This window comes from Aquila chrysaetos, chromosome 20 (assembly GCF_900496995.4).
Source record: "Aquila chrysaetos chrysaetos chromosome 20, bAquChr1.4, whole genome shotgun sequence".
Classification (NCBI taxonomy): Eukaryota; Metazoa; Chordata; class Aves; order Accipitriformes; family Accipitridae; genus Aquila; species Aquila chrysaetos.
The window spans coordinates 4149600-4172059 of NC_044023.1; the positions used below are offsets into that span (position 1 = coordinate 4149600).

Here is a 22460-nt window from a genome sequence, read left to right on the forward strand (position 1 = left end):
ACCAGTTTAATAGGACAGAAAGGAAGAAAATAATAATAATAACGATGATGATAATAACAACAATAATAAAATGACAATAGTAATTAAAAAAGAATTGGAATATACAAAACAAGTGATGCACAATGCAGTCGCTCACCACTCGCTGACCGATGCCCAGTTAGCTCCCGAGCCGCAATCTCCACCCCCAGGCCAGCTCTCCCCAGTTTATATACTGGGCATGACGTCCCATGGTATGGAACACCCCTTTGGCCAGTTTGGGTCAGCTGTCCTGGCTGTGTCCCCTCCCAGGTTCTTGCACCCCTACAGCCTTCTTGCTGGCTGGGCATGAGAAGCTGAAAAATCCTTGACTTAGTCTAAACACTACTCAGCAACAACTGAAAACATCAGTGTGTTACCAACATTCTTCTCCTACTGAACCCAAAACACGGCACTATACCAGCTACTAGAAAGAAAATTAACTGTATCCCAGCCAAAACCGGGACAACGGACTCAGTCTACTACATTACTGTAACACCATTAACGTTATGAAATACTGGTAGACCTTGGATGTGATGAAAAAGTCAATTTTCTCTGTTTTATCATAACCATACATAGGGGTGGGGGTTGAAGGGTATACAAAAGTCAGATGCAAACAAGATTCTGATTGTGCATAGAGTAAAATTTACTCAGATAAAACCTTTCCCTGGAAGCAGTTAGGAAAAGAAGTCCTGAACTAGGCTTGTAAAAGGCCTCAGATACTAATGAATAAAATGCAACTGTGTTCAGTTGCTAAAAGCCTTCTGGATTTATTTCATTTTGTGAGCTTGGCCATTTCTGCATGACAACTCTATAGTCTGGACAGTTCCAATATTAAAATCCATTTGTTTAAATGATTTGCTATGTTCTGATGATGAGAGAGTAAGGCTGCAGATCAAAGACTACAGCTACTTCTGAAAAAGCAATGAATGAAGTTTTCTAAGGATTGACAAGTGTATTTTTCAAATTCTTTTGTCAGCAACAGCATGAAATTAAACGGTGTAATTTTTCTTACAGATTACCTCTGGCACCTGCAAATTTACTAAAAACACACTTCTGGCAATAACTAAAGGTTCTAAAGGTCTGAATATGTAGGAGGTTGATGAACAAAGCTGCAAATACAGCCTAAGTAATACTACCCAGTCTGCCTATATTCATTGACCTCTTTAGCTCTGAACCATCCTAGTAAACAACTAGATTGATTGCTATGCAATACAATAAAACACATACTAAGCTTCAGCATCAACTTGTTGAATTTTAAGATACGTAATAAAAATAGGACAATAGACAGTATTTCGTATTTGTGCTTCCATAAAGGTATTTGACTTTCTTGCAACTCACCTACCCATGAGACATACCTTAACTTTGTTTGCAGTAGCAAATGAACATAAAGACATATTTTTGTACAATCCAATTATGTAATAATTTATCAAATTGTTAGGTTCCTTTGTTACCTTTTACTAGCTGTAGAAGTTGACAGCAAATTTTGTCGGCTATCTTTTTGGAAGTAATTTGAGCAAGCAAACCTCATCTCCCTTAAAATTGGATTATGTAAAATCCACAAATCCAGTTTTCAGATCAAGCAAACGTGATAGACACTAACCTAAATTTCACAAAATTCTGCTATTGAAAAGATCCATGTATTGAAATGATTAATAATAATAGCAACTCTGAAGTGAAGCATCGTAACTGCCAAGTCTAAGAAATAATCAATAAGTTAACATGACAGAAAAGCCTTACGTTCCCACTTGCAAATGAAATATGATTTTTTTAATTAAAATTCCTTTAGTGCACAATTCTAAAGAATTTAGGTCCCATAAAACTAAACTAAAAGCAAGTAACTAAAAGCAAGAAGCGTACAACACTGCTCTAGAAGTCTTGTACACTGAGCCACGACTGCCTTCGCCAGTGCTCTTAAGTTGCCCCCAGCAGAATTTTTAGCAGCCTTCCTTAGTTGTATGTTTAGGCTTGGGGAAAGACGGTATTGCTGGAGTAATACACAGCTGCTTCAGTCATCTCTTGAATTCCTTGACTAACATGGTTGCTCTCACCAAGACAAACGAGGTTGAGTTGATCTTGCTTGGGTAGATGCAGATTTTTGTTCTCTTTGTCAAGGCAAAGCAGCTGATCTTGACAATGACAACTTGAACTAAAAAAGTTCCAACACATTTTGAAGCATGTGACTAGATCTTCTGTTACAGAACCCTCTGAAGAGACCTTATTGAAAGGAAGAAAGAATCCTTAACCTACCAAGGAGAGGCACATGACAAGGGCCATGCCATTTCTGGACAAGGGGGAAAAATCCTTAGATACTGTACTGCCAGTGGTTATTATAATAGAAAAAGACCTTACACCTCACTTCTCTTCGAAGACCTGTTTCACTGACTTTAGACGATGCAAAATGTTACAAACACTTACGGAAGAAAAAAAGAAAAAATCTATTACATGGAAAGCATCATAACCTTATGCTTCACATACTACCAGCATGCCTTAGTACAGCCATTGGAACTGACTGTCATGAACGTATATAAAATGATCTGAAAAGTGACAGATTGTGACAAATGAAAGATGATAGGAAGGTCAAAGGTCAATTATTAGTAGAAATAAATTTTATTTAATAATCCAGAGACCATTAAACAGACACACAAACTAAAGACAGATCGCTGAACCCACCAGTCCTATATTACATCAGCTCTTGAAGAAGTATAGAGGTCCTAAGGTGATACAAGGAAAGAATTTCCTGAAGACAGAAATGAGACAGTAAGTTCCTCTGCAGTGTCAGATTCAAAGCTTCAGTGCTGTGGACGGAGCTGAAGGAAAGGAACCACTCTGAACTGTGGAGAATCCCTACATTTCCCACTTGATTACTCTACTTGGACACCTAGAATCCATACACTAATATGACAGTAGCTGAGAAGTACACTGAAGGTAAAACAGGACAAAGAATTAAGTTAAAACAGTAATCTCTTTTTAGTATACAGGCTACAGGCACTTAAAATACAGGAAGAGGGCAGACTTCAGAGGATAATGAAAAGTACACTCTATGGCTCACCTTTCCAGATGTGAAGTTATCAGGGGAAGGAAGGGAAGGAAGTCTTTCATAAACTGTTCAGATGTACAACTACATTGCTGTTCAAATTTTTTTTTTCCTTCTAGTTTCTGCTCATTTAAACAGAGATTGTTTCAAACAAGTAGATTTGAGAGGGCAAGACATGAGAAGGCTAAGCTTGCAGTTCACAGGCATTCAGAAACTGTATTAAGACTTCTACACGAAATCTCTTGTAACAGTTAAGGAGTTGATATTTGGGGGTGGGGGGGGGCGGTTATCTTTTGTATTACGTTGTACTTAACTTCTCTAACAAGGACCTTGCATTGAGGCTAGTATCCCTTCCTCAGAAACATTTTTATTAGGTGGTCGTGAATGGGGAAGATCATCTGAACAACTACCTAGGTGTTTTTGTTTTGCAAGTTCAGTTCTCATCTGAGAGAAAAACTGGCATGTATTCTGCCTTGTTGAATTAAGAGCTACACACAAATACAACAAGATTGCATAAGGGAAGGATTCAAGTGAAAATCCAGACAGATTAATACACAGAAATTATTGTCGTGAAGTAATCCCCAATTTATATTCAAGTCTAATGCATGCATTCTGCCCAACATCAACACCAAATCAGCTCCTTTAGAATTCTGCTTTCTTAGCAAAGAGCCACTATTCGAAATGCAGTTCTTTCCTCCCCAAAACACATACAAAGATTAAGTCTGGCTTATCTCCCCAAGGAACACAGTGAAACATCTGGGTGAAAAGCAGTCATCTATCCCAAGGAGAAACAACTGCAGCAAGAGGAAATTAAGACTGCTCAGAAAGAACAGCATTGCTTAACCAGTCTTCCTTCTTCTCTCGTTGCCTTCCAGAGTGGTTCTGAAAGGTCTCCAGTCTTACAATGGAGATGATATTACCTCTAATTCCCTGTTCAGCAAAGCAATTATAAAGCCCCTAGGCAATTATAAAGCCCCTAGGCTGCTAACACTGAGAAATTATGCACAGCATAGCTCCTGTATACCAAACGCATGATCATGGCAGGTTTAAGTAGTAAGAACCATTGGTTTGCAAGACGTTTTGAAGGCCCCAACACCTAGAAAAACGTTCAAAAGCATACTGGCATAGTACCTTCCCCCACCCCCGCCAGCTTTTCCTTTTAAATAAAAAAACCATGGCTCATCGAAATTCATCCCTGTAGCTGAAACACTCTTCCTTCTCACTATTGCCTCTTACAGTTTGATTTCAGTTGTACATCACAGATGTGAAAGAAGATGCATATGGTCTATTTGTAATGAAATTTACTTGAACATAAAGACTAAAAAAAGCGGACTCTACAGTCTTTTAAGCAATGAAAAGTAATAGGCTTTGTGCCTGCACTACAACTTCTGAAATGGAGTACTGAAGTTTAAAAGATATATTTATAGTATAAATATATATATAAATAAACTTCATTTATTAACAAACTCCTTTTTCATTTCACGTCTTAAAATGCTATAGATTTTTACATGACTGACTAAAAGCAGAAAGTGCAGCAAATTTCAGAAAGTTAAGCTCAAAAAACGAAGAAGGCTTACTTTTCTTTTGAATGATGGGGCTTTTATCCAAACAAAGATTTAGAAGTAGGGCAGGCTGCATTTCTCTAATGGACACACATTAAAAGAGTACTGCAGTGGCATACAGGAGCAGATGAGTGTAAGAAATTGTATAGACTAACATCTTATTTATTTGACATTTTGTTTCCTAAACAACGTCTTGCAAAAATCTGGCCTGGTCCCCTATTCTCCCTTACATGGAACTCCTTCTCTCCATCGACACTTCTACTTACTGTCAAACTGTTTTTAATGCCCTTTAACTGAAGGAGATCACAAATTTTGCAATCCATCTCTTTGACAACGTGTAGTTGACTATTGTTTTATTTTCATTCAGAAAACGTTTTTTTCCTTTCACTGATCAAGAAAAAGAACATTTCTAATAGCCTCTTAGTCCTGTGTGGTCAGTTTGAGTGATTTAAGTATTTCTCAATACTACAACTGACTAAGGATCATCACCTATTTACCTTCATTTCTGTACACAGTACCCATTGATAACCCCTTTCATTGCAATTCTCTTAAATTAATTTTACCTAGTGAGTTATTAATATCATCAACAGGGAAGGTTAGGGTTTTGTTTGTTTAGGTAACTGACATACACAATCCAGTTAAGCATCACGTTCGTGATGTTCTTACCTCAAGTACATACTTCTCTAAAGATTTGACGTTTTCCAGAGCCTCTGGATCCTGATGGATAACAACTACTTCTTTCAAAGGATACTGGGGAGAAGGAAGAAAAAAAAAACAGAAACTTTTGTCCTTCCAACTGAAAATAAAGAACTTCAGAAATTATTATTTATCATTTGAAGTATTTTATTGTTGAACTCTTTTGCTATTCCAAACCTCATTATTCAATTTCTCCAGGCTTATCCCAAAGTTACAAAGCTATTGCACATCCCAAGGTATTGATAAGAGATGTATAGAGTTCTAACCTTTACTGGAATGGTTTTTCTGTCTCTGATTACTCGTCCAAGCTCAATAACAGACTGCAAACAAGAAACGGCACTTTCAATTTTTTTGTCGATGAGATGCTCCCTAGATTAAAAAGGAAACATTACATTGCTTCATTTTCACTGTATCTGAGCACATTGAAAACATTTTACCCCCTTCTCTGAAATTTCCTACAAGAGACCCAATTATGCCCTGTTTGGGGCAATTGGAAAAATGAACAAAGAGGTTTTTTTTCTCTCTTTGTGGAGAATATGATGAGGAAATAACTTGCTGAAAACAAAAAACAGAGCTATTTTTAAATCATCTTTTGTTAGCACCTCTCACAAGATGGAGATGATGGATTGAGTCATACTACCTATTCGATTAATATTCAATAAAAAGTAAGATTTACATTAATAATATCATAAGAAGATGCAAAAAGATATTACAAACAGAATACTTAAAATGACAATGAAATGCCTATAATGTAACAAGCTCACTGGATCTCAATTTATCATCTTTTCCAGGAATTCTAGATATTTTAGCTTGATGTTTTAGACAGTCTTGTCATCTTTCCTGGCTTCATCATTTTGCCTGTCTTCATCATTTTAACACCCTTCCATTTTGAGGCAAGGCAGGGTTGGGGGGGGGGGGGGGGCCTTTTTGGGGAGGGGGTTGGGTTGTTTGGGGGTTTTTTTTGAGCAAGCTGACTTTCACATATTGTTGCAAATGTACTAGCAGCCAACGGTTCTGAAAATGTGGTTTTCTTGATTTCTTGAGTAGCTGCATAAATTGAGCAGCTCCTTTAAAACTGCCCAAGTGTCATATGAAGAGCAGAGGTACTGGTCCAAAAGACAGTTGTGAATAAGTTGCCTGCTGTAATGTAAGTGGCAAAAGTACTGGGGTGTAAACCATGCATCCAATAAGGATTGTCCAGAAAAACAGAACTGGTAAAGAAAAATGTAAAACTGAAGTATCCCCATCTTCTGCACTAAGGCTTTGATTAAGATGTTACTACCCTTCTTGAAGCTTTTGTTCTTCCAAAAGCCAGTCTCCAGGATGGTCCTCCAAAAACTTGGAAACACGTAAATTGTGAGATAGAAAATTTTTCTCCCCAAAAGGTTCACATATTATAATGTGGCAGTATTTCAATATTACTTGCCATTACTTAACAACATTGTGGAGCCACAAAATAAGAATAGTCTTCATAGGCTGCATGCACATCTACAAACTTTAATGCAACCAATCTGTTCAGACACTAAGCAACCAAATAACACCTCAGTGGGGCTTGTAATGCAGGTATTGAGTCAAGTTCAGCTGTGAAAGCGGCCAAGTCACTTAGCTTTATCTGTACGTACCCATCATATTGTTAAAGTAGTATTTTCTGTAACTGCATCAAAAAAAAATGTCTCTTATTATTAACTGACAATATTGTCCTTATGCAGTCATCAGAAAAATATTCAAAGAAAAATGCAATGCTGTGCTTAGCAACTCAAGGTAAAACTAAAACTTCAACAATAATTTAGTTCTGAAAACACGTCTTTTTATCTGACAAAGGGAACAATTTATACATAGGGGATCCAGTAAATTACACAAACTAGTAGCAGACAAAAATCCAAACAAAGTACAAGACAAAGAGGAAAGCCGAGCAAGCCACTCAAACACATCATATATGTTTGCATGATGCAGCAGCAAGTCAGTTAGCACTAACAGGAATAAAAAGTGACTAAGCCACTATTAAACGCTGATGCTAAGTCCATGCCTGAACTGAGTTCCTGCAAATAGCTCACTATCCTTCCATTACTCCATTCTACAGGAGCTCAGAACCATTTCTGATAGCTCACTGATGAGTTTTGCATTCTTTGATTACATATTCTTTACAGCACTTTCCCAGAGAACAGAAAATCAGCACCATCATTATGTCAATCTCAAACTCCTTGTTGCAGTAACTCTCACTATTAAAGCTATCAGAAAGAACACACACCTTCCTCAAAGGATATAGTATTCATAAAAGAAACACCATTACTAGAAGATTTAAATTTTTAAACTGGCACGTAAAGTATCAAGGTAAGCTCCCTTGTCCTTGAGGGTTTTCAAATTGAGCTGCAATGCAAAAGGAAAGTTTGCTTCTCTTACATTCAGTGACTAACAGCAGACTGCAATGCAGGTACTAACTTAATACTTAATCCACTAACATAGCACCAAGGCACTAATGAGCAACTGACTACTGTAATACTAGTGTCTCCCTGGGCTGGGGGTGGGGGGTGGGGGGAACAAACAAAAAAAACAACAAACAAAAAAGCCCACAAACAACACAAAACCCAAAACAAAACAACTTCAGTTGTCAAGTTCTACCTCGGTTGATTTGATATTATGGATAACCCAGAGTGTATGTCCAGTACAACCAACCATCATGGACCCAAACCTTTCTGAGACACACTAGCACTTACAGAAAAACCCTCACCCATCAGCATCCAAAGAAACTATCTGTCTGGCAAACTCTCTCTCATACGACGTACCCCCTTATAAGGAAGTGGCAGTCTCTCGTCAATGGTCTAAATTCTTGATCTGAAGCCAAAAGAACTCCCTCTGCTGGCTCCTTACGTGATCCATACAAAACAATAATTTCAGACCACATGGGTCTGGCACCAGCATTCACTACGAAAGGCCTAGAGATGGGGGGATGCACACATTCTTGCAAATGTAGGGTCCACAAGAAAGTTTTATAATCCTTTTGGGCCCTTCATAGGTAGGCATTATAGCTTCTAGTCAGTGCACATTTTGAAGAGTAAAAAGGATATTCCTTGCCGACCATGAGAAAAAAACATTATGAGTTGGGAACATGCATTCTCCCTAATTGTTTTCCTTCCTATCTACAATCCTTTAACCTAGCACAAGTCTACTGCCTAAATGTGGAAGGAAAAGAAAATTCCCAGCTAACATTGAGAGCGGGGTGTGAAGCATACTGCTAGTGAAATGTTCTCCTACACCAAAGAGACTAACCTTATCAGAGCTTAATCAAAACTTAAACATTTTTTGCTTATAGAAAAGAATAAGTTATCATACTAAAATTCTCCCTGAGGCAAAGGAATATTCACGTTATTAAAGCAGCTTGTTTTCTTGTTATGCAAAACAGTTTAAAACACAAGTAAGTGAAGGAGCACTGTTCTGTGAAAGGAAAAAAAAACCAGCCAAACCAACAACAACCAACCAAAACCCAACCAAACCAAAACCCCATTTTGCCACATAACAGCTGTCTCTTACCTCACTTGGGGAAGCATGAGGTAGTGGATGCTTTCAGTATTCTTTTCCTGAACTGAGGCCGGATCAATAAGTGTCTTCAGATTCTGGTACATCAGCTCAGTGATAAATGGAGTATATGGTGCCTGTAATGTTGCATTCAATCATCATCTTTTCTTTATTGTTTGTATATTATGAATCAGTAATACATATGAATTGCATAAGGACAGTTCAGCAAAACCAATGCTTATACATTGTCTTCAATGCAGAACTGGGATGTTATTCAAAATGCAGACTGAATTAAATTATTAAATTGCTACTATTTATTCACCCCCTTCCTGATATTTACATGTTACTTTCAGGCATCAGATAAGAAATCATAATGTCTCTTTATCAGACAGGTGGTATTTGATACCTTAATAGTACCATGGGGCAGATAAGCAACTAAAGGGGGAAGTGGAAAATGAACTGTGCTACACAAATCAGTAGCAGTATGTTTCTTCTCCCCGTGTGTTCAGTCTGTGTATCCCTAGTTTCTACGGTCAACTGAGATACAAAGATGCATGCTTTCAGATTAACTATGTTAAAAATGTCAAACAGTTATAGTGGGCTGTAATTCCCTTACCATAAGTCTGCACATGGAGAACAAAACACTAAACAAGGTTTCCAAGGCCATAATGCAGTCTTCAGTTCCATTCTCACCCTATTTGAAAAAATCACCAAGAAAAAACCAACAACTGCAATACTAGGATCAGTAAGTGCACTTCAATAAACTTCGAAAATTTCCTATGTTAATGCAATAAACTGGTTTTCCTAACTGTATTCATTTTGCTCAATCCCATCCAGCAAATGAAACAGAATTACTGGGCATTTTGTTTGGTTGTTTTTCCTCATAAAGCAAAAAGGAGGAAAAAAACGTTAACTTCTCATTCCCACTATCAGGTACAAAGTGATATAATTTAAAATGCAGCATAAAGATTTTGTGTAACACCATGAAGCTGCTATGCATTAAATTAACATGGACTACTAGGATTTTGTTTACAGTACAAGATTGCAGAAGCAGATACCTACCTTTAGTCTTCTGCGATTCATTCTAACATACCAGTTGGTCAGAATATCAACAAACTTCACTAATCGAGGGACTACAGTGTACAGCCTGTAAGCTAGAAGGAAAAATGTTTACTGTAGTTAACATTCACCCTCTGCATCAAGCTCCTTGCTTAAAGAAATACATTATCATTTGTAGCTCTGGTGTTAAACATAAAACTGGAGCAGAAGCACGTGTGTTAGCAAGATCAAAAAGGTGACTAGACATACTATTATGTTAAAACCATATTTTGAAATTGCACATGTCATCAATTCTCATGCTTCAAGACAAACACATCTACCACCAAATTGCTTCCCTAATCCTACACAAACATGCATTATGGAAGCCTTATGCTTTTATCTGACTCGTAAAGAGGATAGTGGATAAGAGACTATTAATCGCAAAGGATTTGGCAAATCCTAGATTTGCACATGCTGTAAATACAGCCAAGTCACTCGAAGTTTAACAGAAATTACTGCAGAATCATACAATAAAATTTTATTAATTACGGCCCATATTTTCTTTTTTGTTCGCCAGATTTAAAATGAGACACTTATTTCAATCAATTCTCCCTGAATTAATTGCAATTTTTTATTATTTTTTTCTAAGTACCACAGAAGGCTAAAAGAATGTAAAGTAACAGCAAGCCTGACGAGGTAAGAAGATAAACATAGCTGTATTTTCAAGTTCTGTGTAACTTAAAAGCATGGAGGACTGCCAACAGAAAAAAGAAGGTCATCACAAGCATCACTATGCAACTGGGAAAACAAATTTCAGTTGTTCGCGAGAGAATTGGGGGCGTGGGGATGGACCTTAAATAGGACTCAGTTTTCTAAGGAAAAACTTGTATATAACTTATCTAAAAGCAAAGAGCTTTTTGATCTCTATTCTGAATCAGTTTCATTAATCAAGCAGCTATCTAATAAAACAGATCTTTCGTTTAAAAGCTCCACCACACTTTTCATTACATTTTCTAAAACGGAAGTGTTTTTAAAGGCAGAACACTGGTATTTAAACCTAAAAAGCAAATGCTCAGAAGATTCATGCCATGATGGGGAAGACATTATTTCTGTGGGAATTTGTATTCCTAAAAAATTCCCAGCTTTCTTCTAGCTATTCACTATCTAGTTAGGAGACTGGTTAAAAACAAATTAAAAAAACACACCTAGTATATCTTTAACAAGAGATTCAAGTTAGCCTGGAAACATGCATTTCTCCCTTCAATGCTGTAATCCCAGTTCATAAACCGAATCATGAAATCTTACTTTTTCATGTCTCAAGAAAAAGGCATGCATATACATGGCCACACACGTGCACAGAGACACACATACTCTTCTTTCAATTTCAGTCATCAGGAGAAAAGTTGTTTTGCAAAATAATTTCTTGTATTGGGCACTTAAGTAAGAAAAAAGCGTAATAAGGCTTACTGTTTTTAAATACAGCATTCTAACCCCCCCTTACACACAAAGGATTGTTTGCCCTATTACTTTCCATAATATCTTCCCAATATCTTACTACTTGCCCTATTTACCAAAGGGTCCAAACCCCAGAAGTTTCCATCATAAAAGGTGAGGTTTAGTGGCAAAACTATACTACTATTCAGTAGCTAATAATTCATTTGGATAAGTGCGTTATTATCAAAGTGAAGCTAAGTTAGCTGTACCAGCTGCTGCTGGAGAGGTTATTTGCACACATCTACCTAACTTGCAGCACTTCTGAAGACTGTGTCTACAGCTCCAGTTTTGGGCACCTAATAAACCAGAGATAACACACAACAGCAAAAACCCTCTTACAAACAGACATGTGTATGGTTTCAACACATTTAACTATTGCCAATTTTCCTTGAATAATTGAAACGATGCTGCTTTCTGATACGTGTTGTCTCCTTTTGCTCCAATCGCATCTGTTCGAGGAAGTCAAAAGCTCTCCCCAGGCCAGGATTAGCAGAGGGCTGTTAATGCCTTTCTGAAGTTTTCCTAGGTTCCCTAAAGCATCCCAAAGTTGGAGTGTGCACAGGTATGTTCCCCTTCCCACCCTCAGTCTAGTCAAGTGAGGTCAATACTAAACTGACAGGGACTCCCTTTAGGCTGAAATACTGCTGGCTATTCAAGCTACTAGTAGAAACTGGGGCAGAATTAACATAAGTTTTACTTAATGGAAACATTTTTCTAGAGGCAGGCAATCGGTGTAAAATTTAGCTCTGCTATAAAATACACTTGATTAAATGGAAGAAGCTAAACTCAATTGCAACATTTTTCTGGTTAGTGGTGTCTCCTTGCCATTTAGAGTTTCAAGCCTGTATGTTCTTACACAGGGTCACACACAGCTGCAGGAACAGCACGTCACAGTGCAGACTGTGCCGTTTCTTGGACAGATAGTGCCCAAGTATCACATCAGCACCACTGCCTCAGCTATGCTTTAGACATGGCAGAGTCAACAATTTTTTTTATTTTTTTTTTTTTTTAAACACATCTTGCAGGTAACAGAGTTGTATGGCATTAGTTGGCAAACACAATCCTTTATTTTTGCTCACATCTTGCCACATCTACAACAGCTTCTGCATTTGTTTATTATTTTTTTCATTGTTATGATTATTTTCAAAATCTTGGGGTCTAAAATGAAGCTTGTGTAGTATATTTATCTCCTTTACCTAGAATTTGAGGTTATCAGTCACCATTATAATCTTCCCTTGCCTCTTCCTGACAATTTTCCTACTTCAAGTCATATGAAGTAGAAAATCTTTTAAAAAAATCCCAAACTAGTTTAAGAGATTAGCACAAGACTATCATGTCACAGTACACAAATTTACTGCATCTCATTAATATGTCTGACTGAATTCAGAGTTTATGCAGAAAAATAAATTGAAAAATCATGTTTATTAATCACTTCCAAATGAGATGTGTCACTCATTTGACGAGCACACCATGTTATCTTCATCTAACACAAGACAATAGCATTTAATACCAACACTACAGTCTTAAAAGTGTTTACATTGTCATTTTCCAACAGGAATTTTCTTCTCCTGCTTGGAAGGATCTTCTTGCTTTTTAAAGAAGTCAGCTGACACATGCCTTTTTATTAGCTTCATCTTCCTCTGAGAAATCCAGAGCAGCAAATTCAAGTTTCTACCCCCATACTCACCTTCCCACAAATACTATTTCTGTTTAAACCATGCACTAATCCAAGATCCCAGGTACACATTCACAAAAGAATTTTCCACTATCCCTCAAAGTATTTTCCTTTTTACATGCAGCGTGTAAACTTGCATAGGCTCTGCCTATTTCTGTTTGGCAACACGTGAAACTCACACACCACCATCAAATTTCAAGGACAAAACTCCTATGAAGAAGCCGCATTTTCATTAACAACACCCATCTTTTATCATGTTTTTGGTTTTGGTAGTTTGAGGATTCTTTCTTCCTTTAATGAAATGTTATTCGATGACCTCACCTGAATTTTGTTATTACCAAAACGACCTGCTTTATCTACTGTAGCAAGGTAAACTCACCTTACTGGTCTTAGTGAGAGTGAACTTCATGCCAGTCTAAGAGGGAGACTGAGATACAAGAGATAACTGAAGCAAAGGAGGACTGTCCTGTGTCCTCATAAACTCATATCTGGCATTTGGCTGTTTCCTCATTATCTATTATCCCACTAATACCTTCCTTCCCCTAGCTCAAGCACACCTGCGGAAAGCTTCTAAAAATTCTTCCGAGGACATAGGAGAGGTTGTTAGTTTATTCATAAACAGGAACTACAACAGCAAAAGCCACCTTCTTTCCAATGTCTAGGTTTCTAGTGCCCTTCAAGGCACCAAATCCCATTGTGACTTTATCTGTAAGTTTGTAAGCTTACTGGATTGCACCAGTTACTTCAGGGGGCTCTTGCAGCACCTTCTCTTTGCGATTAATATTGTCTTACTATAGTGTGAGCATTGAGAGGTATGGGATGATGAAAAAGACAACATGTAGGAAGAAAAACAAGGAGAGTATCTTCTTACAGCTATGCAATATCCTAATGCTATTCCATCCTGCTGCACACACTCCCAATATGATTACAAAGCAACCCTCTCCATGGAACTATGCAGGGGAAAATTTATTCCCCATGCTCATGTACGTCTCAAAATTATTTTATTTAGCTGACTTGAGCACTGCCCATTTTATCCTTTTTTTACAGCATCCCCAAATTCTATTTGGCTTCCTTTTCACTGCTGTCTTTCAGTTACTATTATAATATTATTAATTGCTCCAAGCACTGCAGATGTTGTTACAGCAACACGCTACGCCACTGAGCTCATAGGATTAGCCGTGACAAAAAAAAACCTCATCACTTTTTGAAAACTCTTGAACAAGCATAGCAAAATCTGTATTAACACCCATGAAAGCAGCATTCCATGTATTATGGTAGCTGGTTAAAGATTTCCTTCCTTTTATCTGAACTGTAAGTCTCATGTGGAATCTGGAAATCTCTGGATGAAATGGCTAGTTCTCTAATCAAAAATTAAACACCCATACACACACCCAACCAAACATGTGCATACCTGCCATTTCAGCTTTGAAGAACTGAATGAGTGATTGGGTGAAAGAAAGAATCCATTTATCCATGATGTTATTGCTCTCCTTAACTGTGTTCTCATTGTAAAGGAATTCTCTTCCCTCATCCTATCATCAACATAAAAACACAAAACACATTTTCAAGTCATAAGAGTATATATTCAAATCTCTATATCGAATCACCTGTCAGCCACTAACATTTTGTCACCTTCACTGTGTTACACTGGTTTCCTAAGACAGAACATTAAATTCCACAAACAAGTATGTAAGAGAAATAGCTAAGGAAAACCTGACTCCCACTGCTGCTGATTTCACCACACCTTCAACTACAAAGGAGGCCAGTTATTTGGATCTGGTAAACCAGATAAAAAGTAGTACAGCACACAAAGGTATGCAGTCATTCTTTCCCTGTTTGCAGTCTAAGTCAAAGCTTCCAGACACAGGGTAGGACTCTTGAATTTACATAAATCCTTCACCTAGGAGGATCTGAAGCATTTACAAGAAATGTACTATGAAGATGAATTCTATTCAGGGAACGGGTATATAAACAATATAATTATTTTTTAAGAGCATGTAACAATTTCAACAGATTAAAACATAGAAGAACCTAACAACCTGAAAAAACAGGTGGAATTTTTAGGCATCCAACATGCCTATAGTGGATTTTGCTGCCTTCCAGCATACTGATGTTTGCACCCGTCTGAGACATTTCATAACACTTTGCTGATTCTGCAGAGCATTGCAAGCAAGACCACAAGTAAGCTGTATTGGGTTTGTGTGGCAAGGTTTTTTGGTAGCGGCGGGGGCTACAGGGGTGGCTTCTGTGAGAAGCTGCTGGAAGCTTCCCCTGTGTTCGAGAGAGCCAATGCCAGCCGGCTCCAAGATGGACCCACTGCTGGCCAAGACCGAGCCGATCAGTGATAGTGGTAGTACCTCTGTGATAACATATTTAAGAAGGAAAAAAAGTTGCTGGGCCACACAGAAACTGCAGCCAGAGAGAGAAGTGAGAACATGTAAGAGAAACAACCCTGCAGAGCCCCAGGTCAGTGCAGAAGGAGGAGGAGATGCTCCAGGCGCCGGAGCAGAGATTCCCCTGCAGCCCGTGGTGATGAAGACCACGGTGAGGCAGGCTGTCCCCCTGCGGCCCATGGAGGTCCACGGGGGAGCAGATCTCCACCTGCAGCCCGGGGAGGACCCCACACCGGAGCAGGGGGATGCCCGAAGGAGGCTGTGACCCCGTGGGAACCCCACGCTGGAGCAGGCTCCTGGCAGGACCTGCGGATCTGTGGAGAGAGGAGCCCACGGAGCAGGTTTTCTGGCAGGACTTGTGACCCCGTGGGGGACCCACGCTGGAGCAGTGTGCTCCTGAAGGACTGCACGCCGTGGAAGGGACCCACACTGGAGCAGTTCGTGAAGAACTGCAGCCCGTGGGAGGGACCCACATCGGAGAAGTTCATGGAGGACTGTCTCCCGTGGGTGGGACCCCACGCTGGAGCAGGGAAGAGTGTGAGGAGTCCTCCCCTGAGGAGGATGAAGCGGCAGAGACAACATGTGATGAACTGACCGTAAACCCCATTCCCCATCCCCCTGCATCCCCCTGCGCCGCTGTGGGGAGGAGGCAGAGAAAACCGGGAGTGGAGTTGAGCCTGGGAAGGAGGGAGGGGTGGGGGGAAGGTGTTTTAGGATTTGCTTTTACTTCTCATTATCCTACTCTGGTTTGATTGGAAATAAATTAAATTAATTTTCCCCAAGTTGAGTCTGTTTTGCCCATGATGGTAACTGGCAAGTGATCTCCCCCTGTCCTTATCTCAACCCACGAGCCTCTCCTTGTATGTCTCTCCCCTGTCCAGCTGAGGAGGGGAGTGATAGAGCAGCTTTGGGGGGCACTTGGCATCCAGCCAGGTGTCAACCCACCACATAAGCACACTTGTCGGAGCCTACAGTCTGACTCTTTACCATGTGAATGTTCTTATAACTGGTTGAAAACAGGGGCGTTGTTTATTTTTTTTTTCAGATTTACAAACAGTATTTAACATCTGGTTTTAAGAGTCTTTGGACTTTCCCTTCCCTCAGAGTCCAGATGAAAAAAATCTGTTTGGATTATTCAACCCCGTAATTATGCATCCACTTCCATAGTATAAAGGAGAAGATACTCAGGAAGGAAATGCATCTGCATACGCAGAAGCGCAGCAGTCCCAGTGTGAGGTCAGCAATCATTTTACCAACTACAGTTACTGTGGTAATTACAGTAAGCATAAAATTATTATTAGACTTCATCCAGGACACTGGGATTATAGTTTTTCTCTTGCAGGAGGCAGAATACAATGAAAAAGTTGTTTAAGCCTGTGCATGAAATCTAATTTAAGCACTATCACCTCCAATAGCACATTCTTTTGCCTAATATGGTGCATAGGAATGGTTTCACTATCTATTTAGAAAGAAAAATGACATCTGCTGAATTACCAAAACTATCTGCCTAAGCACCTGGATTTTCCACTGGGGTCTTCCATCCCCAATTCGGCTGATCTTGCAAGATTTAATGGGATCACAGCAAAAAGCTGCAAAGCACACTTTAGATAAGTCAAAGGTCAAACAGGAAAAATTGAGGTATATTTTTGGGGCAATGCGTAAGTTTGTCTGATGAATGGTGTCTAGGGATCCTAAAAAAAGATTTGTTAAATATTAGGATCTGAAGTTACCAGTCTTTCTTCCCAAAAGGGGTTGTTAAAAAGATAAAACTACTTATTTAAGTCAGCTATTTACTGTACTATTTATTGAAGTCAGCTGCCTTTATTGCTTCAAATGGCAGCTCTCCACAGTGATTAGGCTGCTACTGTAATTCCATGTGTAGTACAAGGTTTGAACTTTTTCACTTAGTTCCCACTCTCCCATAAAAGTCTGCACTAACAAGTGGTAGCCTTCTATCATTAATCTCAGCTGAAAGACTGAAATTGGTTTCAACAGAAACTATACAATATACACATAAAATCTTCAGTTTAAATGAAAAATTACTATAAGAAGGGAATTTTAATCTTGCTTTCATTCTGAAAGTATAGAAACTCATGTCACTTATCCAGCATTTTTTAGTCAACTTCAAATGTAATCTACAAGTCTAAAGCATTATTGCTTTTATGATGGTTTACCTTTCTTTCCATTCCATTTCTTCATTTTCTTTCTAAGTTGTATCTAAATTTAACTTTTAAAAAATTAACTTTCATGTTACAGAAGGCAATTTTCTTGCTGTGGCTAATGTATTCAGTATTGAGTATTCCCAAGTTAAACATTTTTATGCAGATTCATAATTAAACTTACAGTAAATGAGTTAGCTCAAGAAATTGTCACAGCAGCTGCTACTGAAAATAACTTTCTCTTCATTACTTATTTGCAGTTCTATTTGTGTTAAATCTGTATGCTATTAAGCAATGTTCTCAGTGCAGCGATATTTGCAGTCCAGATGCCATCCTCCGACGGCATCTTTCCTGCGATGTAGCCATGCCTGACTACATGACGTAGGGTAACAGCAAAGAAAAAGCCGCAGCAGCACTCAAGGCAGTATTAGTGACACCTACTGCCTCGAAGCTACTACACAAACACTGATAAGACAATTACTAGAAAACCAACAAGGCTTTGTATGGACATTTCAGACTGATTCCCTCAAGCACATATGGTACGTGGCTTTTAACTGGTGTTCCCAGCAAGGTGACTCGCAGCAGATAATCACTTAGTATGTATTAACCCCACAAACTCAAAGTCCCTATCTTGTTCTCTAATTTCAAGAGTATGAATGCAATAGCACCACATTTATCTCAAATAAAAGGGAATCAAGAGCACCCTAACCTGAGAAATGATAGCTGTTATGTCTTGACAGTCCCCTACCTTCCACTCCTCCTTTCGATATAATAATAAGCTTGGTCAAGAAGAGAAAGAGGCAGGTGATTATAGCTTTATAAAACAGGGTACAAACAGCAAATAACACAGAAATTAACAGTAAGTATATACAACCTGATCTAACTTTGAAGTCAGCCTTGCTTTGAACAAGGAGGCATCAGATGACCTCCAGGGTCCAGACCTCCCTTCCTAACTAAATTTCTCTACAATGCTAATTCACTCTAACAGTGGAAAAAGCACAAAGCCCCTTCCACTTTGCTTTTCCACACTCGAGAGATCTGTACCTGATGTTGCAGGATCTGAACATTCTGAACAAGAAAGCGATATGCATTGTACCAGGGCAGGAAGACATCCTTCAGTATATCCCTTACTCCTTCCTCCTTAAATCTCAGGTTTTCTGCTCTTACCACAGGAGAATTGATCAGGTATAACCTGCAAAATAAGAACACAATACTTAAAAGCTTAAAAATGCATACACTGATAGAAATGCACTTAAACATACAGTAAACCCTAGAGAGCTGCATAGCAAGAGAAGATACCCAAGGGAGCCGTTTCACACTAAGGACTCTAAGGAAGACAGTATTGTAAGCATGTAACATATTGAACATATGACAATTTACTTCCTAGTGCTACAGGATTATTTTTATGATACTGCATATGCAATTGGAATTCAATTTTTTTTTTTACTCTAGAATAATTTTAATAGTTAACTGAAGTGATTACACATGCTCAGATGCTATCACAGTATAAAACAAGCAGTGGATACATGGAATTAGTATTCATCTTCAGAATGGGACCTATTGTTTTGGTAATATTTTGAATTCCTTAACAATGACACATTACCTTTCTACTCAGTCTAGTTAATTTTCTCAATTATAAAAACCTTTGGGCCCATTGCAAACATAAGACTACAGAGCAAGGCAAAACAGGCAAATCAAAGTAAAAGAGCAGAAATTAACATTTTCAAGAAAAACAGCCCCAAAACAGGACAAAGGATGTACCTATGTACCTCCTACCGATACAAATGTGCCTCAGCTCCAGAAACAGCTCTGAAAGAGCAAAGGGGAGGATTCAGGTGACGCTGACTACTTCTATCAGAAGCAGCCCCTCACAGAATCATGCCCACCTCAGCCAAGAGGGTTCATCTATACGTGAATATCCACCCTGTCTAGGGAGATCCTCCTCTGGTCAGTCTCTCTCAAGCTAACGGTTCCTCATTTCAGACAGAAAGACATGTCCCCCAGCTTCCTTGCTGGCTGCAAGTTCACAAAAAATCATCTTTATACTTTATCCCATCTTCTTCCCCAAACAAATACTCTGTCTACAGAGACAAACTGGTATCTATCAAGTTAACTCAAAAAGAAACCAGATCTTACTCAGGTATCAAAAAAAAAGTGAATACAAACTTGATTTAGATACACTTAATTTAATTTTCCAAACATGAAAAACAAATCAAATATTTATTTTAAATATTGTGGCATTTCTCAACAGAATTTATCAACTCATTTTCTCATATTTTATCAACTTTTAAAGTCATGATTCTAAACTAATATATCTTTATAGGCACTTCCTTTAGGAGGGTTTAAAATCTTAATGGGGTTTGACACAGCACATTCAAGAATACCAGCCCATAAATTCTTCAGGAGATGGCTTGTTGCATAAGATGAATACATAAAAATAGAGCTGCAAGAGTAAACAGACAGTAATGCAGCACAGAAATGGGCATTTTCACTACTGTATTGGGAAGGAAAAAAAAAAAAGTATTTTTAAACATGGTATCTGAATTCAAATTATAAATTTACAAAAGTACAGAAGAATTAAGCATTATAATGAACTAGTAAGTCCTTAAATGAAACTAGAATTTATAAGTATTTATTTAAACCAAACCTTCTGTCACAATTATTTATGTGCTTATTACTCAGTAATTTATTTCAGAAGTCAAACGTAACTTTGCTCTGAATACGAGAGCTGGTCTGGCCCTAGGGCACACCAGGATACTCCAGACCTCTCACCAGTTTCGGACTTACCTAGAATAATGACCACTTCAAATTGCCTCCACTGTTTTCCTCCTGAGGAGGTAGCACTGCAAGCTAATCAGAACTATGAAGGATCCGTTAAATTGCTCCTCCACACCCCCCTCAGCAGCACTTGCTGCAGAATCCATAAGAAGTCTTGTTAAAACAGCTCTTAGCATGAGAAATTGAAGCAAATGTAGCGCTCTCAGGCTACAGTTCTGGGGTTGGGATTTTTTTGTTTTGTTTTTTAACATAGCAGCCCTACAGTGCCTTACCATATGTAAATGTTAAAAGAATAGTAATTTCCCAAATTATTCCAATGCAAAGATTGGAATCTATCTTGCATCTATCATACGGAAAGAGAAATAAGGCACCTGATAAAGGGATAGTTCCATCAATTTAGTTACACCTAGTGATATTACCCATTGGGCAGAAAATAAAACCTTCCTCAAATCAAAACAGTATTATCAAGTTTTCTAACACTATGAGAAACAATAAAGTAACCTCCTTTTCATCTCTCTAAAACAGTAGTCTGTGGCATTATGTTATTTCTTCTGCATTTTAAGAACAAATTGAGAAGAGAATGTAACACATCACTTCTAACAGCAACACTTACCTCAGGATACATGAAATCAAACATCTTGTAAATACTATGACCAGCAGATTCTCTTTCTGACATACTTCAACTTTGACAGCTCCCCAACCCAAGTCATAGGTCTTAGGAATATTAAAATATAAATGTTTTTGACAATTCTTGCAGATTTCACACAGGATTCAAGTTTCAGGAAGTCTGAAGTTGGATTGTTAAGTTTACTGTGCTGTTATTTCTTCTGTTTGCCCCTTCCATTCAATTCCATATTCATTTAAACAACTTACATGTATATTTTCACTGATCTATTTATCAAGATACTGCTGAGAATACTTCAAAGGTGTAGTTAAAAAAATAAAAAAATATACATGTACATACTGCAAAAGCTAAAGTAACTCTGCAGGGAAACAGTGCCAAGGAGAAAAACTCAGTTGTAGCTTTTTCTATAAACAGAACACATCAAGCGCTTCAGTGAATAAGCAGAGACAACTGAATCGCAGAGCTCCTTCCATAAACGAACCTAGTCTGCAATGCTTTTTACTCTCTATGTGGGTGTATGTATAAATAAATGTGACATTAAAGAATGAGTACACAGGCAGAAAAATGAATTAGCTTTTCAGAGATTAAAAAAAAGCTGAATAATTGAAATGTAACTTCTCGTGGTTTAGATTTTTTGCTTTGTTTTATAAAGAAGGCAGATGTTTGGGGTTTTTTTCAACATCACCCGCAATTTAAAAATCTCCAATATGAGTAACTCCAACCCTTTTCACTTATATTGTTCCAGCTACCAATTCACTGATATTCTGCTAATTACACCTTGATTATTTGTACAGAACAATCTTGATTAAATTTAAGAAATCCACCCAACTGCCCATTGTAAACATATATGAGAAGATAATTTACTAGGTCTTTTAAATGCTAAAGCTTGAAACAATAAGGAACTTCACATCTATTTTTTTTTAAATTATATAGAACAAGCAACAACCGTCTTTCTCAGATAAACAAAAAAACCACAGTACACTAAGCTTTCATTCAGCCCAATCATTACCATGTGTAGTTGTAACATACAATTCAATGTGTGTGATAGTTTAAGGTTTTCTTATATATAGCAAGAATTACAGGGCTCTTGAGAAATGCGTAAGTAGTGTACTCCCGCAGTTATTAAAATGTCTTTATTGTACCTTTACCTCAAGGTATCACTTCATGCATGTAGTTAATGCATCTAGCCAAAGTACCAGGCAACTGCATAATTACGTTTATACATCAGTATAATTTTAGTGAAACACTTGAACTGTGTTTAATCTCTGACCAGGACAATTTATCTATACACATTAGGCTGCTCCACTTTTGCTTTTCTGGTTTCACTACTATTAGGTACATACTGTATTCTTATGCTTTCTCTTTAGCAAAGGTGGAGTATAAGCAGCAAACAAAATTTTCTGTGTATTACACAGTAATCTTTCCCTAAAATAACAATTTAACAGTAAACTAATAGTATGGCTCTCAAAGATTTT

The 22460-nt window shown here is 38.0% G+C and overlaps 1 protein-coding gene across 7 annotated transcripts in view; it reads right to left on the reverse strand.

The window, feature by feature from the left end:
* The window catches only part of IARS1 (isoleucyl-tRNA synthetase 1), a 113602-nt gene that overhangs the window by 24514 nt on the left and 66628 nt on the right, over positions 1–22460 (reverse strand). For all 7 annotated transcript variants that reach the window (XM_029996145.2, XM_029996144.2, XM_029996148.2 and 4 more), the window contains 7 exons: positions 18627–18774; positions 14442–14562; positions 9886–9977; positions 9440–9517; positions 8839–8960; positions 5577–5679; positions 5281–5364 (listed from right to left, as the gene is read on the reverse strand). In XM_029996145.2, coding sequence (XP_029852005.1) covers positions 5281–5364; positions 5577–5679; positions 8839–8960; positions 9440–9517; positions 9886–9977; positions 14442–14562; positions 18627–18774 — 748 coding nt within the window. The remainder of the gene's footprint in view (positions 1–5280; positions 5365–5576; positions 5680–8838; positions 8961–9439; positions 9518–9885; positions 9978–14441; positions 14563–18626; positions 18775–22460) is intronic.